Source organism: Eptesicus fuscus, chromosome 20 (genome assembly GCF_027574615.1).
Source record: "Eptesicus fuscus isolate TK198812 chromosome 20, DD_ASM_mEF_20220401, whole genome shotgun sequence".
NCBI lineage: Eukaryota > Metazoa > Chordata > Mammalia > Chiroptera > Vespertilionidae > Eptesicus > Eptesicus fuscus.
In genome coordinates, this window is record NC_072492.1 from 43131521 (window position 1) to 43154872 (window position 23352).

Here is a 23352-nt window from a genome sequence, read left to right on the forward strand (position 1 = left end):
TGTGGTTCCCAGGTGCCTCCACCACGACCAGGAAAGTCCAGCCGGCCAACCAGTCCCCAGTTCCCCCTCCCAAGGCTTCCCCGTCCTCATCAGCCCTCACTTCCCTTCTGCATGTGGCTCCTTGGAGAGCAGGGTCTGGCTCAGCCAGCCGGACCTCCCAGCTGTGTGGCTCAGGGTCCTCCCCCTCAGTCAGTTCTGAAGGAATTGGGCTTGGAGTCGCATGGAGCAGGCAAGGCAGCGTTAAACAGAGCTCCTGCCCCTCACCACCCCACAGCGCCCCTTCCCCCCGCCCCCATGCTCTTCTGGGGGACAGATCAGACTCTGGGTGGGGCTGGTCTGGGTTGGGCATCAGAACAGGACACTCTACCCCAACGCCCATGGGGCCTTTAGCCAAAACTTCACCTTTTTCGGAGAAAGTCTGACTTTTGGGGGTGGGTGTAGGCGGTGGTGGGCCAGTGTTGACTCGTTATCATCCACTGCCCTCCCTGCCCCGAATGAGTGGACAAACACGGGCCCCGAGGCCAGCCCTCCTCTGCTCACCCCACCCCCACCCCCACCCCCAGGATGAGCCTCTCCCGGGCCACGGTCAGACAGAGACACTGACAGCACTTCCAAAGGGATCCACAGGACCTTTATTTACAAGTGAGCTGACGTGAACGTCCCTCATGTGTTGCCAAACGTTTAAATATACACATACATACATATGCACACTCCGCACCAGAGTGCCTCTTGGGAGGAGGCAGGGAGCTCAGGAGCGGGGCGGTGCGGGGCCGTGCGGTGCAGGGAGACCGTCCTGAGCTAAGGGGCCAGGCTGCTCACACTCGTCAGGAACGGCAGCAGGGAGAGGAAATGATGAAAGAGATGGGGACATCTGAACAGCCAGACATCAGGGACAGGGGAGGGATCTGGAAGCTAGCAAAGGGCTCTTACATCATGTGGATATGAGCAATGATGCCTCATCTTTCCGCACTGTCCCCTTTCGAGGCGCCTGGGGCTAGACTCTCCCTGCGGGGCCCCTGCGGCCATTGGAAGCCCCTCAGAGGGCAGCAATGGCCTTGGCAGCCACCTGGCGGCCCAGGGGCAGGCTGAGGTCCGTGATGGCCAGAACCACCTTGGGGCTGGACATGGCTGACACCTTCACCAGTTCTGATACCTGCCACAGACAGACAGACAGACAGACAGCTGCTCACTGGGGCTACCTCGTGGTAGGTGCAATGTCTCGGGAGAAAGGAGGCCCCCTCCTACTCTGAGGGCTCGCCACTGAACCCCAACCTCTCCTAAGCCATGCTGCCCCCATCTGACCTGGAAGGTGGGCCGGCTCCACCCCAGACGGAAGTGCTCACCGTGGTAAAGGGCATGAACTGCAGGATGCTGCCCCGGCTGCCCTGCTCCAGGCAGTCCACACACTCCTCCATGAACCACTGCACGAACTGCGTGTGGGGGCCGGCAGTGCGCGAGCCCAGGATGGAGGAAATGAGCAGGAACAGGTTGGCTGTGTGCGGACGGGGAGAGTGCGAAGAATCCCATGAGAAGGGTCTGGGAAGGGGTTAGACTGCGAGAAGGTGGGACCGAAAAGGGAAAGGAGAGCAGTGCTGAGTGTCCCCCAAGATGGGGGTGTCATGAAGAGGAGATGTGAAAGGGAAACTGGGGGTGAGTCAGAAGAGGCACAGCCTGGGAGCCTGGGGGAGACGGGAGAGCTAGCAAGTAGGGGAGGAGGAGGACGGAGGCAGGGAGATGTGACAGAGCTGGCAGGGGTACCAAGAGGCCCTCTTCCAGCTGACGGGCCTGAACCCCGTTTCAGGAGTGGGGGTGGGAGGACTCACCCAGGACTCGGTTCAGTGGGTCTCTCATGTTAACTGTGTGGAGCTGGGAGGCTGACAAGGAGCTGCTCATGGACCGGTCGGCTGCGGGGCCAATGGAGAGCGCTCAGGACAAGGCCCCTCTGCCGGGAAGCTCTCACGCCTGGGGGTGGAGGGCCCCGCAGAGGAGTCCTTGGGTCCAGAGTCACCGAGGGGCCCCAAAACAGAGATGCCCAGAGGAGAGGGGACAGAACTAACACTGGCCACACCGCCAGGCGCCCGGGGCCTCTGTGGGCTGCACAGACTCAGCCGCTTCAGCCTCGCATCTCCCTTTTCCAGACAAAGAAACCGAGATCAGAGATGCTAAGTAACTAGTCAAAGGCCAGAGGGTTTGCAGGCGGCAGACCGAGCATCTACCTGCTGCTCAGGCGCAGAGTTGGTTCCCTGGTCCCTAGAAAGCCTCAGAGAAATCTCTAGAAACGGCAAAATGCAAGTGCCACAGAAGGAGCCCTGGGCACGGACAGCGAGGGAAGTCGGGTGGGGGAGGGCTGCTCTCCGGCAGGAAGAGTGGGGAGCAGCCCCAAGTCCCAGCCCAGGCCTGCTCCAGCCTCAGGGCCTGTGTCAGGGGAAGGAAGGTCAGAGCTGGTGAGTCAACGGCACAGACTGTGCCCCAGGCAGTGGACTCACTTGGTCGCTTGTGGGAAGTAAGGGGCGGGGAAGAGACAACCGTGTGCCCCTGGGCCTGCACCGGGCAGAAGAGCTTCCACCTGGCGGGAGGGACCCACAGCAACCCTGGTCTCTCTGGGGGTGGGAAAGAGCAGCCAGGAGACAAAATGGGACAAACTCCTGCCACGCCCCCTCTGACCGCCAGCAAAGATGCCTGCGCTGGGGCCTAGCGCAGCACACCCAGAGGACCGAGTGCCAGGAGAGGAGTCGCTGCCCAGCCCTGTCCACACTCACCAGGACTGGAAAGGATGTTGGCATCCTCCTCATTGGAGCTCAGGAGGCGCATCAGCTTCGAGGGCTGCATGTCATCCAAGGGGAAGAGGCTGATGTAGTCCTGGGGGTGGGAACTCACTGTTATGGGGAAGAGCCGAGTCCCCACGGGCCTCGGTCAGCACCTCCAGAGGGGCTCCCCTCCCGCTGCATCCCAGCCCTCTCCTCACCCTCCAATCCTAGTGAGACCTGCTCACAGTCATCACTGCGGACGTGTGGCCGCCGGGCTCCCGGGAGTCAGGGAGCATGCCTGGCTGCTCGGCCTGGGAGGGCGCCTCTCACCAGAAGAGGCTCAGGAAAGTCTGCTCAACAAACCCGTGAATAAGTGGACGGAGGGACCCCTACCTCGATGTCTTCCCGGTGTCTCTTCTTTTGGTGGGAAGACGCCTGTCCCTTGTGGGAGGAATAGGAACTCAGGGCACACCAGACGGCTAGCCTGGCAAAGGGTTCCAGGAAAAGAAGTAAAATGAGAGGGACCCCAAGGGGGGCTCTGTGCCCTTGGTGATCAGGCCGCATCTGACAGGGCCTCCCCACAGCCCCACTTCCTGGGTGACCCCAGGTAAGGCTGCCTGACTCAGGGCTACAGGGACTGGAAGCTCCGCAGACTCCTACTTGGCGAGCGCGGTGCCAGGGGGGTCCATGAGGCTGTGCCACTTGGAGGAGTCGGTGAGCAGGCCCGGCAGGATGTGGCCCAGCAGGACCAGGGTCACCTGCTGCATGTCCAGGTAGAAGATGGAGTAGAGCAGCTCCACCGCCCGCAGCGTGTGCTCCTTCCGCGTCTCCTTTAACAGCTCCTACGTGGGCAGGGGAGGGGGGATTGGGAGCTGAGGGCTCTGAACGTGGGGCTCTGACACCCCTGCCACTCCAGCCCGGCTCTCTGGGAGGGCACGCAGGGAGCCCCCGCTGCTGCTCCATCCCTCCCTCTGCCCTGCAGCTGCTCCCCAGGTGAGGACCAGCCTCTATTCTAAAGGAGCTTCTCGCAGCACTTTAGACACCTCTGAGAGGCCCGGCTGACCAGGTTAGGTGTTGGGATGTCTCCTGGAGTCTGAGGACACCTGCTCCCCAGCTGGCCCATGTGTCTGGCCCACCCCCACCCACCCCAAGTACCTTAATCAGGTTGTTGCAGAACCAGTAGACGCCTCCCATGTGCAGCAAGGTGTCAAAGATGTGGATGGAGCGACTGTCCACCCATCCCTTCTCCAGCACCTTGGCAAATATGTCTGTCAGCACCTCCTTGATGGGTCGCTTAGGGGGCAGCAGGTTCCAGTAGGGCATCGTGTCCATGCCCGTGGACGGGAACTTGATCTGCGTGGCCGTCTGCTGCAGCACGTCAGCACACATGTGCTCCAGGATCGAGCTCATGATCACCACCCTGGGGGAGGGGGAGAGAACTTGAGGCTTGGGCAACACGGGTTCAAGAGCTGGGGTGGGGAGGGCAAGGGAGGAAACTCCCAGGTCAGACATTTCCAAGGAGTTGGGTTACGGAACATTCCTGGGTAATTAACCCCATTCTATGCTAAGGGAGGAGACAAGAGGAAGTTGGAAACCCCTAGCAGACCTGACCTGGCAGGACTCTCGCTGCTGGGCACAAAGCCGATGGGGGCGGGGGCGGGTGCACTTTCCTTTCCCAGGTTATCTAGCAATGTATTTGTATTTTCTCTCTCCAACTCCCCCATCCCCCAGGCCTGGCCTGCCAATCCTCTGGCATAAGTAAGAACAATCACTTCCCTCTGGGCTGAGTGCTTGAGGGGGGTCCCCACCCAGCCTGGGCCTCCTACCAAGTAAACTTCCAGGACCGGGGCCCAAGGGCTGCCCCGCGGGACTCTTCCCGGCCCTTGGTAGCTGGGCAAATTTGAGTGTGTATCCAGGAATTTTCTCGTGAAGAGTCTTCGACTCTGAATACAGACTGGGCCTGAGACTAACTGTTCCTGGAACGCCGGTGGCTCTGGGAAAGTCCCTGTGACTCTCAGAGCCACTGCTTCGACCTGCATGACGAAGCCACAGATTTCCCACTATTCCTCAGCAGACAGAGTCGGGGGCTTAGCGTGGAGAGCAAACACTCCATTACTGTGGAGGGAGGATGGTGAGGGAAGAGAAGAGGCGAGGGGAAACAGGTGCGATTTCATGGGCCCTCCCAACCCCACTTCAGCTCGGTGTTCCACTTCTCCCGTGGACGGCATCCTGACGGCCACCTTGTGCGTCACCCCTCATCACTGCCCCACTGCTTCAGGCTCCTGTTACAGCAGCGCTACTCACAACGGCCAAGAGGTGATCAAACCCAAGTGCCCATCGACCAATAAATGGATAGGCAAACACGGAATGTATATACAAACAGTGGAATATTATTCCGCCTTAAAAAGGAGGACATTCTCACGTGCTCTACAATGTGGATGAACCTAAGTGAAATATGCCAGTCACAAAATGACAAATACTGTACGATTCCACTTACGTGAGTTATCTAAAGTAGTCAAATTCGTAGGAATAGAAAGCAGAATGGTGGTTATGAAAAGCTGGGATTGGGAGAGGGTGAGTTGTTGCTTAATGGGCACGAGTTTCAGATTTGCAAGATGAAAATGCTGGAGATCTGATTTATAACAATGTGAATATACAGCTCTGGCTGGTTTCACTCAGTGGTTAGAGTGTCAGCCCTCAGAACCCTAACCCTAACCCTAAACCTAACCCTAACCCTAACCCTAACCCTAACCCTAACCCTAAAAAAAAAATAGTGTCAGCCCTCAGAACCCTAACCCTAACCCCAAACCTAACTTTAACCCTAACCCTAATCCTAACCCTAACCCTAACCCTAACCCTAACCCTAAAAAAAAAAAAAAAAGTGTCAGCCCTCAGACCAAAGGGTCTTGGGTTCGATTCCTGGTCAAGGGCAAGTACCTGGTTTGCAGGTTCGATCCCCAGCCCCGGATGAGGCGCATATGGGAGGCAACCAATCAATGTGTCTCTTTCATATCCATGTCTCCCCCACTTCCCCCCATCCACTTTCTCCCTCCCACTCTCTAAAATTCAATGGAAAAAATATTCTCAGATGAGGATTAACAAACAAAGAAACAAAAATAATCTCTCTTCCCACTGTTATATAATAAATGAATAACATATATATGGAAAAAATATATATACATGTTAACACTATTGAACTCTACACTTAAAAATGGCTAAAATGGGCCCTGGCCGGGTAGATCAGTTGGTTAGAGCATCGTCCTGATCCGCCAACGTTGTGGGATCAATCCCCTTCAGGGCCCATATCAAGAAGCGACCAGCGAATGCATAAATAAGTGAAACAACAAACTGATGCTTCTCTTTCTCTCCCTCTCTCTCTCCAAAATCAATCAATAAAAAATGGTTAAGATGGTAGATTTCATAGTATGTATTTTTTTTACCACAATAAAAAAAAGCTTATTGGACAGCACCACTGAAACTCAACACGGCTGAAGTCGCCAGGGAGATTCTGGAAGCCCATGAAAAGCCAAGGCAGAAAAACGTCACAGAAGACAGCCGGGTGGGGGGTGAGGGGAGTGAGCAGGGCCAAGGCCTGTGCATCTACAGATGGGCTCCCAGTTTCTAGACAGTAACGCAGCTAAGATAACGGCATTGTTCTTGTGGCAAGCTAGTTCTCCAGAACTTGACCTGCTTGAGGGCAGGAACCATAGGTGCTTGGGGTCTGTATTTCTGGGCACAACAGGTGCCAGATAAGACACGAAACTGCTGCTGAGTCAGTGAGTGAATACGTGAACAGGAATGTGAGCGAGCAAGGAAGTGAGTGAGCAAGTGAGCAGCATGTCTGGGAAGGTTAAGAGGGGTTAGATATCGGTTCCTGGAGGTGCCGCTCCTCACCACAGACCTGCAGCATTCCAGAAGGGAGGGGCGGGTCACTGACCTCTCATTGTAGAACTGCAGGGTGTTCTCACTGTACAATGGCCCCGCCAGCTGGCGGATCATCTGCAGCGACTTCTCCCGCTCATCCAGCCCCAGCATCCGCACGTGGGCCACGAGCCAAGCCACAGCGCACACTGCCAGACTGCATACCTTCCCCTTGATATTATCTGTGATTTTCTGAGAGAGGGGAAAAGTGTGACCGGGGCCACTATCTCCCCTTCCTGCCTCTCACTTTCTGCAGCCTCTGCGGGCAGCCGAGTGCAGCAGGCGAAGCTCTGGGCCACATTCCACACCTCTTTTCACCACAAGTTTGACTTCCCAGTCACCTGGGTGGGACGGAGTGGCTAGGACTATGATTACAAGGAAGATCAACATCCACACAGGAGCTCCTGGCTTAAGGGTCTGTCTCCTTGTTCTTATGAAATATAACAATCTACCAAGGACTGGCTCTGTGTCCCAGGGAAGAGAGAAGGCTGCTGGAAACAGGGGGGCTACCTGGATGGACTCGAAGGCCAGCACCCCATTCTCCCAGGCGTTGAGGATTTCCAAGATGGCGGCTGAAATGCTGAGACAGGCCTCGTGCCAATTCATCTGCCTGCGAGGTCGGGCGGGGGGAGAAGAATCACCAGGGGAACGAGGGGGGGTTGAGGGAGAGGGACCGGCCCTGTCTCCCCCCCCCCCCCCCCCCCCCCCCGCCCCTGGGAGTGGGCACCCAGGCCACTGACACCAGCTTCATCTCGGAGGAGTTGTTGAGCAGGGCCACTAGGGACTCCACTTTGGTGGAGTCCGGCCGGAAGCAGGGGTGGTCAGGATTCAAGATTTTGCCCTCCTCGGGCATGCAGGTCTGTATCCAGGTCTCAAAGAAGGGCACCTCTGCCCCTGTGCTCGACTCAGACAGGATCACCTGGGAAAGGAGGCGAGTCATGGGCCAGCAGAGTGGGGAGCACATTCCCTGGGGCTCCCTGCTCCCATTTGTCCCCTGGAGAACTGGGGACAAATCAGCTACAGGGGAAAGATGAGGGATATGCTGCCACCTAGTGGTCGGGAATCGGGCACTGAAGGAGTTGGGATGCGACCAGGAGGGCATCTGTTAACTTCTATTAAAGTCTCTGGGTGGATGCCTGATTTCTTTTTTTTTTTTTTAATTTATTGATTAAGGTATCACATATTTGTCCTCATCCCCCCATTCCCATCCCAAACCCCTCCCCACACATGCCCCCACCCCCCCGTTGTCCGTGACCACTGGTTAGGCTCATATGCATGTGGATGCCTGATTTCTGCACCAAGAACCTGACAGGTGGGGCGGGAGGTGAGTGGTGACAGCAGGGAGAGATATTGGCTGTTTCCTTCCCTCTTGCCCCACCCACTCAGTGCCCCTAATCCTGCCTGCTCTCCTCTCACTCACCTCGGAGCCATAGGTCTGGGCCACGTGGCACAGCATGAGGAAGGAGATGTCAAAGAGCAAGGCTCGAACGGAGGCCGATTTGGCTGTGAAGGATGAGAAGGCTGACCCGCAGCCCAGGGCATGGCCCAACGCCCTTGTCTGGGTCAGGATTCACCTCAAGGAAGGTCAGAGCCAGTGTCTCCTTCAAAGCTCTGAGGCTCAGAATCCTTTTCTTGAGTCTCAATTGGAACATCATTCCTTCCTTGGAATCAGACTCCTGATACCCTCTTTCCCCCCAATACCCAACCAAATCCTAAGGCGGGGGAAAGGGAGTGGTTGTAGAAGAACCCTTTCCCAGCATCACCCTCTCTCAAGCCTCCCACCGGCTTCATGAGTCATCACTCAGGGGAGAAGAGCCTCCCAGGACCCACGAAAGGCATCCTCTTCCCTCCTGAGCTCTCCCCCCACACCCGCCTCAGTGCCAACCAGGCCTGGGATGCGCAGAGCTGACTTACTGCTTTCTTCACTGCCATGTGTCGTGAATTCATTCAAACTGTGGAGGGAATGGAGAGAGGCCGCATCAACCAGGGCCAGGGCGGAGTAACAGCTGGGGATGGGGGCCCACACCCACCCCGAGAGGCACTCACTAGTCCCAATTACAGGTTAAACTTAAAATGAACACCATTGCTACAGAAAAGAGAATGTTGTTTTTAAAGATTCCCAAAACCTAGAGAACGGCTCACTGAATAGAACAGTTTCTATAGATCAAATTCCAGGTTAACAAAAATAAGTCCACAGACTCGGAGAGCCCCAGTTAACGCCTGGGCACACACAGAACCCCTCCGGGCCACCGTTCACCGCCTTGTCACCTCCTGGAACTCCTCCACGTCATCCTCAGCCGAAGAGCAACGAGGCTGGATGTCCAAAGAAACGGCCCTTCCCCCACGGCCTCCAGCTGGGATGCTCTGTCTTGGCCTGAGCATCCTGGGAGACCCGGACCCCAGGGCCCCACCCCATCCTGCTCCTTCTTACTTCAGATATGCCTCCCCGGCCCTGGTCACAGCTCGGCCTTCCTTACTTGATGAATTTCCGGGCAAAGGACTTAAGCTTCCCCGTGGCAGCAGCTGCAGCCAGCAACAAGTCCAGACTCTTCCCAGACAGCATGTGGCCCAGGACCCCAAGCAGCCCCTCCGGGGACTTGGAGTGGTCTGCATCCATCGTCTGGGGACACGACAGGAAATCAAGTCCTGAAGAACACTGAAGACCCCCCCAGATACAGCCTAGCCACAGTCTCTCTCTGCATGTCTCCATTCAATGGTACACCAGGACCTGCAACTTAATCTACGTCTTTCTGATTCCAATCTGGAAAACAGTTTCTAAAATCTCATCCTTAGCCCTGACTGGTTTGGCTCAGTGGATAGAGCGTTGGCCTGCGGACTGAAAGGTCCCAGGTTCGATTCTGGTCAAGGGCATGTACCTTGGTTGCGGGCACATCCCCAGTGGGAGGTGTGCAGGAGGCAGCTGATCGATGTTTCTCTCTCATCGATGTTTCTAACTCTCTATCTCTCTCCCTTCCTCCCTGTAAAAAAATCAATAAAATAATTTAAAAAAATAAATCTTATCCTTGCTCTCCAAACCATCCCTCACAATGAAACTGGGACGAGGGTGGTAGGATCGGGACAGGTGAGGTCCCTGCTGTGAAATTCTCCATTGTTTCTGCACAAGACGAGCTAAGTGAAAGCACCTACCACAGCGCCTGGCTTACAAGTGATGCTCAACAAATGTTAGTTTCAATGGCAGCTTCCCTTGCGTTCCCCCTTTCTCTACTTCCCAAGTAACTAAGTATAAAAGCCAGGAGAGGGAGGTCTCTGGCCTCTGAGTGTTCGTCTGGAAGTAGAGGGAAAACTGGAAAGAGGGAAGAGACGACCCTGGTGGCAAGGGAAGGGCGCTCTCACCTTGAGGATGTTGGTAACAGTGGGCTCCGCTCGGAGGATCAGCCCAGGGTTGGGCTGGATGTTGGCGTTTTCCCCCGATTTCTGCTGGGGGGCGTGCTCCCGGTCTGCTGCGCTGTGGCCACACCCAGTCGGCCCAGAAAAGAGAAGAGGAACAGAGACCAGTCCCTGCCGTGCTCCCTGTCCAGCCCCGGAGCAGAGGCCCAGAGACGGTGGGAAGCACAGGAGAACCTTTGGCGCCATGGAGACACCTAGGAAAGCGTATCCAATATTGCGATCGCTTCCTTCGGTCGTTGGTCATTACACCGTTTTGAACGTTCATTTAAGATTGGAGGAAGACTGAGGATTTTGACTTGGCTCACGAAGGAGGCTGAGAGTCAGAGCACAGAACCTCATGGGGCAAAACCCTAGTCTGCAGAAACCAGCGTCTCCTGGCCCCAGGCCCCCACAACCCCAACTCTAGACGGGAGGGGAAAGGCACCCAGGAGCCCAGTCTGGTAGGGAGGGAGGGAGGGCAAAGGGTGCCTGGACCGGCCCGAGGGAGCTCACACTCACCGCTTGGCCATCAGGTTGTTCACACTGGCCTCAGACAGAAGCCCCTGCTTCCTACATTCCTGAAGGAGGAAGTCTGTGAAGTCACAGCTGTGCGGGAGAAAGAGGATGAGGGGACTGGGCCCAGAGCAGGGATCCCCGAGGGGCAGGAGCAAGGGTCCCAGCCCGGGTCCTCCCTCCCTCAGGATGAAGAACGTTTGGAGGGCCAGAGGGAAGGGAGAGGGGAGAGGGGCTTGGGCACTCGGCAACTAGGCGGCGGGTGCCTCCTGCTCCTGCCCAGGGGGGTGAACAGTAAGACAGTCCTTTGAGGCGTGTCTGGCAGGAAGAGCAGTGGGAGAGCCCAGGACACTTCCCAGTCGAGGGCAGGGGAGTTCGTACTTGCAGCGCTGGTCAGCTTTGTCCAGCAAGGGTGTGAGCTTCAGCAGGAACTCAAAGGCACAATTGACATCTTCGGTGAAGTCCTAGAGAGCCAGAAATGCCACCTGGCTCCTCAGTCTTCTTCCCCACCCACAGCCTGCGTTGCAGGCTCACCAGGACGCCGCTGGATATAAAGCCTACAAGTCGGCCGTGCCTACCCACTGGCTTCCAGTGACTATGGGGTGGGGGGGGGAGGGGGGGAGGGGGGGTTGGGGGCATCGCCCTCCATGGCCACCCGGGTCCTGATCATCTCGGGCAACCCTGCCTCCTGAGCAGCCTAGCTGCTTCTCTCTGGAGACTGGGTGCACGTGTGTGGTGCACACAGACGCTCAGGTACATACACACTCCCCTTCCCACAGGAACAAGGACACACTCCTGCCCAGTTAAGTGACCCTGCCCTTGGCTCTTGCTTCTCCAGGGCAGAGACAAGGATCTACCTGCTCCTATGCTCCCTCCGTCTCATTTCTTCTACTCACCTTGTCCCCATGAGAGTATTTCTTCAACTTCACCAAAACCTGTGGAATCTAGAGGATGAGGCAGGGGGAGAACAGGAAGCACAAGTTCTTCTCTTTCACCCAGAACTGAAGGCACCCCCTCTGGCCCCTGCTCTGGGCAGAGAGGCAGAAACACCCCTGCCCTGAAGGGGAAAGCATTCTAGAAGCCAAATCAGAAAGCAATGGCACCTACGTGCCCGGTGCCCTCAGCCTACAGGACACAGGGACCCTTCATCGGCTGGCCCAACGAGGAAATGCCATAACAAAAGTGGAGTCCCCACTTCAAGGACCAAGGCCTACTTCCCTGGCTCCTGTGACAGCCCTGTAGGAATCTGGCTGAAGACGGAGCTGAGGAGCACCTGTGTGCTAACAAACAGCAGGAGCCTGCCAGCGAGCTAAATATGGCCTGGGACTCTGAGAAAAGAATCGATGGGAACTAGTGCTGGGGGACCCGGCAGGCTGGGCATGACGCCAGCGGGGAGAAACGCAGGGCAAAGGCCCAGGGAGTCGCTGCTTTTCCCGAGAACCATCCCTAGCCTGGCTCTCCTGCTGCTCCGGGTCCCAGGCACCTTGAGGAAGGTGAAAGCCGTCCACTTGAGCTCCTCCGTACCCTCGGGAGACTCGATGAGCCCCACAAGGCAAGCTTTCCAGATCTCCAGGACAAAAAGCGGGGTGGGGATATGCTGCGGGAAGATCCAAGGGCAAGGCATTAGAGGGGCCCCATTCCCCCTTCACCTCTGCAGGCCCCCGGGGATCAGGCTGGGTTACAGACTGGGAAACACAGGAACATGAGAGCCAGGGACGTGAGGTGAGATGGCAGAACCGTACGAGACAGGGATTCACTTCCCACCGTGAAGAGGAGAAACCCCATGTCCCCCAGAAGGACCAGAAGAATCCTCCCTCTTGCACACAAACGGTCGCCGCCTGGCGGACAGAGGAGCAACTGCGGCCCGCCCACCTGCATGCGCTTCACCATCATCAGCTGTTCCACCAGGGGCTGGGTCTCGCCTGTCAGGTTCATGGTGCCCTCGAGCAGGACCAGCGCGTGGACTGTGGGGAAGCCAGTTTTGTTCGGCTGCTCCGAGTGCACGGACAGCATCATGGGGATGCTGAGAGGACAGAGACACAGGGACACAGGGGTGGGATCTGGTGAGCTGGGAAGCGTTGGAGAGCAGGGGAGGGCAAAAGGGTTGGGGCCAGGCGCCACACGACCCACCCCCACCCAGGGCCTTTCCCCTCTCCCTTCACCACCATCGGCCTGGGAGCTGGGTACCTCCTAATGAGAGTGCCGCACTGCTCAGCCTGGCTCCGGAGCTGGGGGTTGCTGAGATTGGCCAGGATCTCCCCAAGCTTCAAGAGAGAATGTTCAATAGCTGTCCAGGAGGCTGGCGGAGAAAAAGAAATGCAGGAACATGATGGGAAACAGAAGAGAGGGAGAGGGTAGCCCCAAACTCCTCAACTTTGGCACCCCCTGGGCCCACCAAACCACACAAGGAGGCTTCCCCTGAGGGTGACATGGAGGCTGGGGGCCTGGGGGCAGCATGTGCTGTTTCTAGAAGGAGGCTGCATACCAACAGTGAAGCCCCTAGAAACTAATCCCAGAAGCCTGACTGGTAGGGATGCGTACAGCTGACTTTAGAGACGCAGTGGCAGAGAGGCAGGGGTGGGGCCGGGGAGGGGAGTCCAGAGGCTGGAACAGGGAGGTGGCCACAGGTCAGTTCAGGAGTGTGTCAGCCTTGCAAATAGCCAACACTCTCCAACTCAGTCAAGCTGGACTCCTACACCACCTCCCGTATCCTCCACCCGGCCTGGGCCTTGGCTCTAGCTGTCCTCCCTTCGGAAACGCCCCTCCCACTCATCACCTCGCCAACTCTCCCTAGCCTTCAAGCCTCTGTTCAAGCCCCAGCTGCTTTAACAACTTACCCAACTGGTCCAACCCACTGATCTCTCCTAAATGCCTGAATTCATGGTCTACACTGCATGATTTAGCACTTAATTATAAGTCACTTATCCTAGTTATAATTCCAGAGGGTCAAATGATGAAGAATGGCGCCAACTAGCATGGGGGAGGTGAGACCTGAGATCCATTAAGTTAAATATTCATTCATTTTGCAGCCAATAAACATTTGTCAAGTGCTCAAAATAGGTAAGAAACTGTCAGCACAGCCCATTTTTACATCGTGGTCCTTCCTGTACTTTACACAGGCAATAAGACATGTTTTGGAAAGTAGTAAATATACTAATCCTACAACAAGCCCTTCAACCAGGCCTGGAAGACCTGGAGGTAACCCATTCTAGGATTTTCACTGTTGGAGAAATATAGATCCTCAGTGGTCCCAAGCCGCAGCCAGACTGCGGCCTTCGGGCCCCACATCCGGAATATCAGAACCCTCCCTCCCACTAGGTGATCTGTCTGATCGCAGACTCTGGAGAGTTCCAAAGTTTAACATGTGCACTTGAGTCGAGAGGTGCATGGCCCAGTAGGCCTGGCAGCAGACAGGCATCATGTCTAAAGGACGTGTTAGGCAATGCTCAAACACAGGCATCTGTTTTTCAGATGATCAGTAACATGGAGACAAACAAGGATGGATCATGTGCTTGCCTTGTCCTCTAATTTTTTCCGAGTATACTGCACACTAGTCTTGCTCCCCACTGGCATGTATACTGGTTGAAGGCAGGGACCCTGCCACATGCTCCTTCAGCAGCCCCCCGCCCTCCCGCCCCCAGCACCTGGCAGAGTGCTGGGCATACAATAAGGCTCAGTAAATACCTGTTGGTTGATTGGCTCGGGTGCCACCCTGCCCAAGTCCCTGGGATGTATGCAATGCTTATGGGGAGAAAAAAAAGGAAGTGGGATGATTTCAGATCCTCCTGGAAAAAAGTGGGATGCCATCCTGCCTCTCCCCTCTCAATTACAGAACCGGATATGGGAGCAGCGGCAGGTGGGGCTCAGGGGGACGAGGGGACATACAGGCCTCCTCCAGCTTGGCGATGTGGAGCAGGGCCCGGTTCTTGGTGCTGCCGAGGGTCTTCTCCAGGCGCTGCAGGCACATGGCAAGCTGCTTCTCCCCCGCAGCTGGAGTGCCAGCCTCCAGCCCCTCCTGGAGCCGCTCGGCAGAGGCTGCAGTGCAGCGCAGCAGCCAGTGGAGGGCGCTGAGAAGGGCCCGGCACAGCCCGATGCACTCCTCTGCTTTGCCATGACAGCTACGGGAAAGGATGCAAAATCTGTCTCTGCTCCAAAGGCTGAAATCTGACCCACACCAGCGTTCCCCAGAGTGCCTGGCACTCCCCTACTAGGGAAGAGAGCTGGGAAGCTAGCAAAGTCCCAGGGAAGACAGCCCTGTTGGCTTCCACTGGACAAGATTTCAAATGAGCTACTCCAAATCGAGAAGAGGCGTTTCTGTCCTAAGGACTAAGGAGAAAAGGATGGGGATGGTGGGTGTGGGTGGGCAGGCGGGGAGAAGTGTGGGAAGCCACAGAGTCTCTATACTTTACACTAAGCTAGTGCTGGAGGTTGTGAGCCTCTCACCCCTATTACCTTAGTCGGTCACAAAACATGTCCATGATATCGAGCAAAGCCTGGACACACAGGTCCCGGGAAAAGTCATCAAACTGTGGAAAGAACAGAGGTGATGCTACAGTCTCACCCGAGGCAGATGGGACACTCATCTTTCCTCCCACCTCAGGTTTCAGAATGAGCACCCTTTCAACATTGGAGATTGGCTAATTGCCTGCCCCCGCTTCCCAGGATGCTCTCCCTTCCAGGGAAAGGCAGCTATGCCAGCCAGAGGCATCGTGGGCTGCCTGTCCAGCCTCAGTGGTCACATGATCAGAGCATTCAAGGAGGTGGGGCCCCCTCCGTCATGACTATATCTTTTCCCCTGCCCCCACCCAGCTTGTGAGTAGCTATGATCATACCTTACTGATAGCTGTGAGGACAGAGGAGTAGGACACCATCTGGAGGGAAAGAAGAAAGATAAAGTTCAGACAACTGGTGTTCCGCAGTTGAGCGAACAAGCGCGGATACTTCAAGTTGCTGCAGCTCTCCTAAAACCTCAACCCCTCAAGAGGCCTTCCTCAACCCACTAAATGGACAAAACACCAGGCATTGTCTCCATCCTTCCCTCTATCAGACTCACCGCAAATGACATCATAAGCGTAAACCCATTCAGAAGATGATTTGGGGTATTCAAAGGTGCCATGTTTCACAGTCCACTATAGAGAGAGTTTAACTGACTGCCAGTGGACAGAAGAATGGTTATGTTCCTTTACTCCTACAACTTCTATCAAGAGTGATTTTGTTTGTACAAGAACAGCCCAACTGGCATGGCTCAGTGGTTGAGCGTTGACCTATGAACCAGGTGGTCACGGTTTGATTCCTGGTCAGTGCACATGCTGGGGTTGTGAACTTGACTCCCAGTGGGGGGCGTGCAGGAGGCAGCCAATCAATGAATCTCTTTCATCACTGATGTTTCTCTCTCTCTCCCTTCCCTCCCTTCCTCTCTGAAATCAATAAAATAAAAAAGAACTGGAGACAAGCACACATTTCTTGCAGTGACTAGGTGGTAACTGCACCCTGACATAGGTAGTGAATTCCACTATTCACCTCTTACTCATTTTTCTGGAGTTATTCTCGAGGACTCCTCCAGGACACCTGCTCTGATCAACCCCAACCTCCCACCCAAAGCTGAAATCCTCCTCTGTGTCCAAGTAATCCCCTTGTGCCCATCACTGCACAGCTGGTACCTGCTGCCCCCCCCCCCATGCCCCCCACACACACACCGAACTAGAAGCTCCTTGAGGATAAGGATGCTTTTACTCGGTGACCCATGAACTTGTTGACAATGTCTGTAGAATGAATAAGTAAGAACACACCCTTAGATCAGCATTTCCCAAAGTAGCTTCTAAAGCTGCACTGGACAATAGCGATGCCATCAGCCACTTGTGGCTTTTTAAAGTTAAACAGAATTTAAAAATGTATTCTCTGTTTCTCTAGAACCCAACCTGGGGCCCAGCAGGTAGTGGGTCCTCCATAAGTTTTTATGGCTTTGGACTGATTAATTCTCTTTCGTCATTGATGTGTCTTTCACTATGATATCTAAGATGTCTGGTAACTAATGTTCTGGGGGGGGGGGGGAATTTACCTTAAAACAAATTTCTATTAGTAAAACCTACTTATCACCATAAGATCAGAGGTATAATTCAAAAGAAATAATTTGTCCTGAATGAAATTAAACCCTACAAAAAATCTTTTAAGTTGTCATATTCTAAAAAAATAATAGGCCCACAACCTCTGCTCTGTGTTCAGAGTATGTTGTGGGACCGGGCATGACTGTACCAAAAAAATAAATAAATAAAAAAATAAAAAAATAATATAGCATGCTGATAAAATGAGTAATACTACAGAAAACAGTCAAAATTAGTGGCACAATACACCAAATAAAAAAGCAAAATACAATGACAGAAACCGTCAAGACAGTTAATTACCTGCCTCGTGGGTTTTCTTCACTAGAAAAACAGAACTTTCCAAAGATTTAAGAAGAAAGCTAAGTCAGCCTCGATGACCTTAGTCGGGTGAACTTTACATGCATGGCAATGCCTTTCACGTCTTATTTTCCCATCATGTGCACAGACTGCTCTCTGTTCAGACATCTTTAACGAAGATTCTTGGACTGAACAGGTGCAAAACACACAGAAGACTTAAATACACAATTAGTGTTTAGTGCCACTCTCAGCAGGACACACCGGGAAGTCAATGCTGGCGTCTGACAGTGATCAGAGAGCTGGGTGCCTGCCTGGGCAGGATGACCGTAACGTTCCAGGCGAGTGTTTGTTTATTTATAACTGATGTCCCCATAGCAAGAGCTTGGCAGAGAACAGAACCTTGCTGGATACCAACCTGAAGGGGGAGCTGGATGTCCCCACGACAAACGGACCCCAAACTACCAGGAGAGACACCCCCAATTCTGTATGTTCTGAAGGATGTCATTGGTTATATGTTTATATGGTCTCCAAATTCAGGATTCTGTTCAGTAAATTTTTGCCAACAGTATCAATAAAGCACTCCTACTCTAGAGACCTAAAAATACTTCCCACGTGGCGAACTGTTTTAACAGCAGGATTTAACCTATTCCAGTCGTAATATATCCATCAACGCAGGAGCGCTAAACTACCAGCAGCCCAAGGACGGAGACCGTCTATGTGGCCACTACACACCTCGCCAGCCCAGACTGACCCCACAGCTGCTCTCTGATCGCCTCTGCTCTTCATAGTCAACACCCCAACTGCTCCTGAGTACCTCTACGAGCACAGCACTGGACCAAAGAGCCTCTTGACTCTGAAGGAAAAATAAGTGACTAATTGTGCACAGCACTTTGGAAGTCATGACGGTCTTCCATGTATATTTATTTCTCTCACGGCTACTTCAGCCTCTTTATCCCTCTTGCTCTCCCCATCAGTGTTTACACATCTCAAGATTCTTCTATTTTTAAAGGAACTTCCCGCAGACCTCACACTTCCAATTAACCACCACCCTCTCGTCTGCTCTTCACAGGCATAAGAGTTCCCTATACTCACTGACTACCTCCCCACCTCCCGTTGGCAATTCAACCCATTCCAATCACTTCTGGCCTTCCCACGGCATGAATCCTCTCATTAAGCTCATCAGCAAACTCTTGTTGCTACACCCCATGGACAGTTCTCAGTTCTGATCTCAATGACCTCCCAGCAGCATCTAACACCAGGAAACACCTCCTCATTCTTCATTCCTCTCCTTCCTCCTCCTGTGAGTTTTCTTGATACCCCGCTCGCTCGCTTTTCTTTTCTTCTCTCCTCGCTGACCCCTTCTTTTTGGGCTCCTATGAGGAATTCTTTTCCTGTGTGTGTTCCTTAACCTTTTGCACTTGGATGTCGAGTGTGACTCGACACGGTTAGCATTGGTAGCAGCTCGTATGTCGAATTGTATTGAATGTATCAATAATTTGAAATATAAAAAAATAAATAAATAAGTTTGTATGAAAAGAAACTCCAGTTTTTTATTCTACTGCCGCGCTTTGTAAAATCTGGGGTATTTAAAAAATTAAATCCCGAGTAGAATAAAGGAATCAGAAAAAAGAAGCGAGTGCAAAGGGTTAAAGGTGATGGGTTCCTCAGGAATGTGGCTTGGTCACTCCCTTCCTTGCTCACTCTCCATACTCTCTGGGCAATCTCACCCGTGCCCATAGTTTCAATTACCATCTGCAGACGAAGACTCCTAAATCAACAGCTCTAGTCTAGGCCTCTCCTTCTAAGTTCCACACATGTATGTTCAACTGGCTACTCAGTATCTTCTCTTTGATAGCCCACAGAGGCACCTTAAATGTCACAAGGCCAAAATCAAACATGCCATCCCCACCCCTCATCTGCACCCCAAACCTAAGAGTCCCACTCTACTCCCACTGTCTTCCTACGATCCCATCATTCATCGTATGATCCCATCATTCAGCCAGTCCTCCAAACCAGAAACCTAGACACTAACTTGGATTTTTTTCCTCTTTCACACTTCTCCTCCAGTCAATCACCAAATCCTCTCCCAATGTCATTTCCTAACTTGTTCTTGAATTCACCTTTTTTTAATGTTTTAATTGATTTTTAGAGGGAGGGAGAGAGAGAAACATCAATGGGAGAGTGAAACATGGATGCACACCCTCTACAGGGGATTAAGTCTGAAACCCAGGCATGTGCCCCAACCAGGAATCAAACTGGTAACCTCTCGTTGCATGGGACGCTGCCCAACCAACTGCGCTACACTGCACTTGAATTCATCTTTTTTTTTTTTTTTTGCTGCTGCCATTTCCCAAGTTTTTTTAAAAATTTTATTTTATTTTTTTGTTAATCTTCACCCAAGAATATTTTTTTCATTGATTTTGAGAGAGAGAGGGAGGGAGGGAGGGAGGGAGGGGGAGAGGGAGAGAGAGGGAGAGAGAGAGAGAGAGAAGAGAGAGCAGAGAGAGAGAGAGAGACAGAGAGACATCCATTGGTTGCCTCCTACATTCATTCCAACTGGGACCTGGGATTGAACCTGCAACCCAGGTGCCCATGACCAGGTCGAACCCAAGATCCTTTGGTTTTCGGGCCAATGCTCTAACAGCCAGGGTTGGCACTTCCCAAGTTTATGCTAGTATCATCTCTTTCCTGAATTACTACAATAGCTTAAATCAGGAGTTGGAAAACTATGGCTTACAACCTAAATCTGGCTTATCCACCATTTTTGTAAATAAAGTTTTATCAGAACACAGGCATGCCCACTTATTTACATATTATCTAGATCTGCTTTCAAGCTATGATGACAGAACAGTAGTGACAGAAACTATATGGCCTGCAAAACAGAAAGTATTTACTATCTGGTTCTTTAGAGCAAAAATATTTCAGACTAAATTGTGTCCTTGCCTTCTGTCTTACCCACTTTCAACCCATTCTTCAAACTACAATCAGAGTAATTTTTCAAAAGTTAGTCCACAAATTCCCCAAATCCACAAAGTCAAGAAAATCCCAATCAAAATATAATAGGATTTTAAAAAGAACTTAGGTGGATTCTAAAATTTGTCTAGCAATGAAAATGCTTGGGTCAAGAAATTTTTGAGAGATAAAACTATGGGAAGACTTGCCTAGCCAGGTATCAAACATACTATAAAGATACAATAATTAAAACAATAAAGTACTGGTGCAAGAAAAGACCAATATACCAATAAAATAAACTAGAATGTCAAGAAATGGAATCTTGCCTATAAGAAAATTTAGGATAGGACAAATAATGGTCTATTCAATGAAGGAAGTTGAGCCAACTGTCCATCTGTCTGAAAAAGTATATAAACAAATTTGGATCTCCGTTTCACACTGCAATAAATTTTAACTGTGTCAGAGAAAAGAAACATAAAAAATAAAAGTGAAGTGTTGGCAAAAATTAGAGAAAAATATATTTTGATCCTTAGAGCAGGCAACCCCTTATGCAAGACAAAAGCCACAAAGGGGAAAAAAAAAAAGGCTAAATCTGGCAACAGAAACATTAAAAACTTCTGCATGCTGCCCTGGCTGATTTGGCTCAGTGGACAGAGCATTGGCCTGCAGACTGAGGGGTCCTGGGTTCAATTCTGGTCAGGGGCACATGCCCAGGTTGCAGGCTCGATCCCCAGTGGGGCGTTCAGAAGGCAGCCGATCAATGATTCTCTCTCATCATTGATGTTTCTATCTCTATCTCCCTCTCCCTTCCTCTCTGAAATCAATAAAAATATTTTAAAAAAACTTCTGCATGCTAAGAAAATAAAAATCACAAACTTAAAAAAATATGACAGAAAGAAAATTGAAAACATATACAACAGATAAGGATTACAAGATAGATTACTTTTTAAATATATTTTTATTAATTTCAGAGAGGAAGGGAGAAGGAGAGAGAGATAGAAACATCAATGATGAGAGAGAATCACTGATTGGCTGCCTGCTCCACACCCCTATTGGGGATCAAGCCCACAACCCAGGCATATGCCCTTGACCGGAATAGAACTTGGGACCTTTCAGTCCACAGGCCGACACTCTTATCCACTGAATCAAACCAGCTAGGGCAAGATAGATTATTTTAAAAGACACTTAAAAATCAGTAGGAATTCTTGGAATGATGAAAATGTTCCAAACTGATTGTGGTAATAGTTGTACAACTCTGAATATTCTAAAAACTATTGAGATATACACTGAGTGGCCAAATTATTATGATCTCTGAATGCATAATAATCTGGCCACTCAGTGTGTGTGTGTGTATATATATATAAATAGTTTACCGATTTAAGAGGCCTGGTGCATGAATTCGTGCATGGGTGGAGTCCAGCAAGCCTGGCCAAGGGGAGGGGACATGGACAGTTGGCCGGCCTGCCTGCTGGTCGAACTCCTGGTCGAGGGGACAATTTTCATATTAGCCTTTTATTCTATAGGATATACACTGAGTGGCCAAGATTATTATGCGTTCAGAGATCATAATAATCAGGCCACTCAGTGTATATCTTAAATCGGTAAACTATTTATATAGTACATATTCTATAGCTCAATTAAGCTGTTACCAAAAAAATAAAGAAAACAATCAAACAATAGAAAAATGGGCAAATGGTATACATAAGTAATTCACAGAAGATATGCATATAAAAATATGCTCAACATCACAATCATGGAAATACATAATATAACATGACGTTATTTTTTGCTTCTCTGGAAATAAATCTGCAAGATTCTATCCAGCATTGGCAAAGATGTGTGGAAATACTGTCAAACACTATGTACAGTCTTATCAATCTGCCTGGCTAACTCAACATTCATGTTTTGGTTTAAACATCGCATCCCTCTGATTGCTCAGAATGGATTAGGTGCCCCTTCCATGTACTCCCACAGCACCCTGTCCCAGCCACTATCATAAGCCTATCCTGTGACTGACAGCTTATTATATCTGCATTAACCACTAAATTCTTTGGGTGCTGGGATCAGACCTTGTTCAGAGCCATATCCCCAGGGCCTATAGCACCGTCTGGCACATACAAACATTTGTGAATATTTATTGTAGAATAAGTTAATGAAGTATTATTCTTTCCATAAGAAAACTGCAGCTCAGAGAAGTGATATATTCCAACAAATTCACCTGGACGGTGTATGAGCCCACAACAGTACCCTACGCCTTTTATATCTTCACACTGTCACCCTCTGGAACCGGTGGGGCAGTTTACCTGGGAGCTAATGGCATACTTCAGGTAGGACAGGATGAGAGGATTGGGGGAAGGTCCAATCATGGCCTGCTCCAGCAGTGCTTCTGCAAGGGGAATCACAAAGTAAGACCGTGTGGTCACAACTTTTCCGGGTGTAGCCCTCCCATCCTTCCTTCCTATTTCACTGGAGACCTGCTAAGTTGAGAATGTCCCACGTGGCTCCTTTGGGGAAGAATTTCTTCATGTTGATTGCCCACTGGTAGTCACTCCATCGCTCCTTCCAGGCTTGCAAAATGGCTTGCTTCAGGTTCACCACCTTCATGATTGCACTCTCAGGAAGCCGGGGCCGGTGGCGGTCAGCTGGGAGGCGGGAGAAGTCGAGCTAGAGAAGGGGAGAGGAGATGCTGAGGGAAAGAAGGGGGGGGGGGGGCAGACCTGAATGAAATGGAGAAGCTACAGGAAGACAGAACCAAAGGAGGAAAAGAGGGGGGAGAGGGTGGTAAGGATCCTGCCAGGTTCTTCCCTCCTGGACCATCCTTTCTTAAGCTAACGAGGGTGTCAAAGGGGCTTTAATACAAAGAGTAAAGAGGACAGCAAAGGGTTAAGCCAGTTCTGGTCGCCTAATTATTCCCTCAGCTCTGGCTCCGTCCCTCAGCAGGCACCACCACTCCAAATCTAGACAACACCCCCCATTTCCTCCATCTTCCACAACCCTGACACTATCATCCCGTTTCCTTTTCATCCACCACCGCCCCAAATTAAGCCTACCGGACCACTTAGCTCTAAGACCTAGGCATCGCCATTTTGGCACTTATCAAAGAGCTAGTTTTCTATTGGCTGGGGGCAACATACATAAGCCAATGCCGCAAGAGGCAGGTCACGCCGCGAGGTCTTCTGGGAAATGTAGTTTCTCGGACTGAGCTAGCGTGGAAGATAAGTAGTCAGCCCGCCTCGTTTCTCTCCTTTAGAGAAGGACTTGTAGGAGCTGAGGCATCACAGGGGCTCAGGGGAGTGAGGGGGGAGGGCTCTCGAAAGGCCGCTCGCCATCAGACTTCGCCCAATGACGTCACTGCCGACTCGTTATTTAAATATTCTGCCACTCCTTCATTACCCGCTAGTTAGTAGGCACAGCAAGGGGGTGGCGTTCCCTTA

At 52.0% G+C, this 23352-nt stretch overlaps 1 protein-coding gene and 1 non-coding gene across 4 annotated transcripts; both read right to left on the reverse strand.

Annotated features, from left to right (window-relative positions):
• Window positions 1-609: 609 nt before the first annotated feature.
• On the reverse strand, window positions 610-23009 carry MED24 (mediator complex subunit 24). 3 transcript variants are annotated; one of them, XM_028128811.2, is made up of 27 exons: window positions 22969-23009; window positions 22393-22582; window positions 22222-22304; window positions 15401-15439; window positions 15021-15094; window positions 14454-14686; window positions 14253-14309; window positions 12756-12867; window positions 12441-12591; window positions 12052-12165; window positions 11465-11512; window positions 10950-11032; window positions 10575-10661; window positions 10023-10134; window positions 9146-9288; window positions 8583-8620; window positions 8089-8171; window positions 7409-7587; window positions 7179-7278; window positions 6685-6860; window positions 3903-4167; window positions 3408-3589; window positions 3141-3231; window positions 2760-2859; window positions 1824-1904; window positions 1344-1492; window positions 610-1153 (listed from the first exon to the last, which is right to left on the reverse strand). In XM_028128811.2, the coding sequence occupies exons 2-27, from the start codon at window positions 22520-22522 to the stop codon at window positions 1037-1039; spliced, it is 3027 nt and encodes a 1008-aa protein (XP_027984612.1). In that variant the 5' UTR covers window positions 22523-22582; window positions 22969-23009; the 3' UTR covers window positions 610-1036. The 3 variants fall into 3 exon arrangements, with proteins under 3 accessions (XP_027984612.1, XP_008152050.1, XP_054565552.1); XM_008153828.3 differs by lacking the exon at window positions 14253-14309; XM_054709577.1 differs by lacking the exon at window positions 14253-14309 and having other exon boundaries at window positions 9146-9324.
• LOC114227164 (small nucleolar RNA SNORD124) lies at window positions 8238-8339 on the reverse strand. The gene has a single exon (XR_003613259.1). It is a non-coding gene; the product is annotated as a small nucleolar RNA SNORD124 (small nucleolar RNA).
• Window positions 23010-23352: the final 343 nt, after the last annotated feature.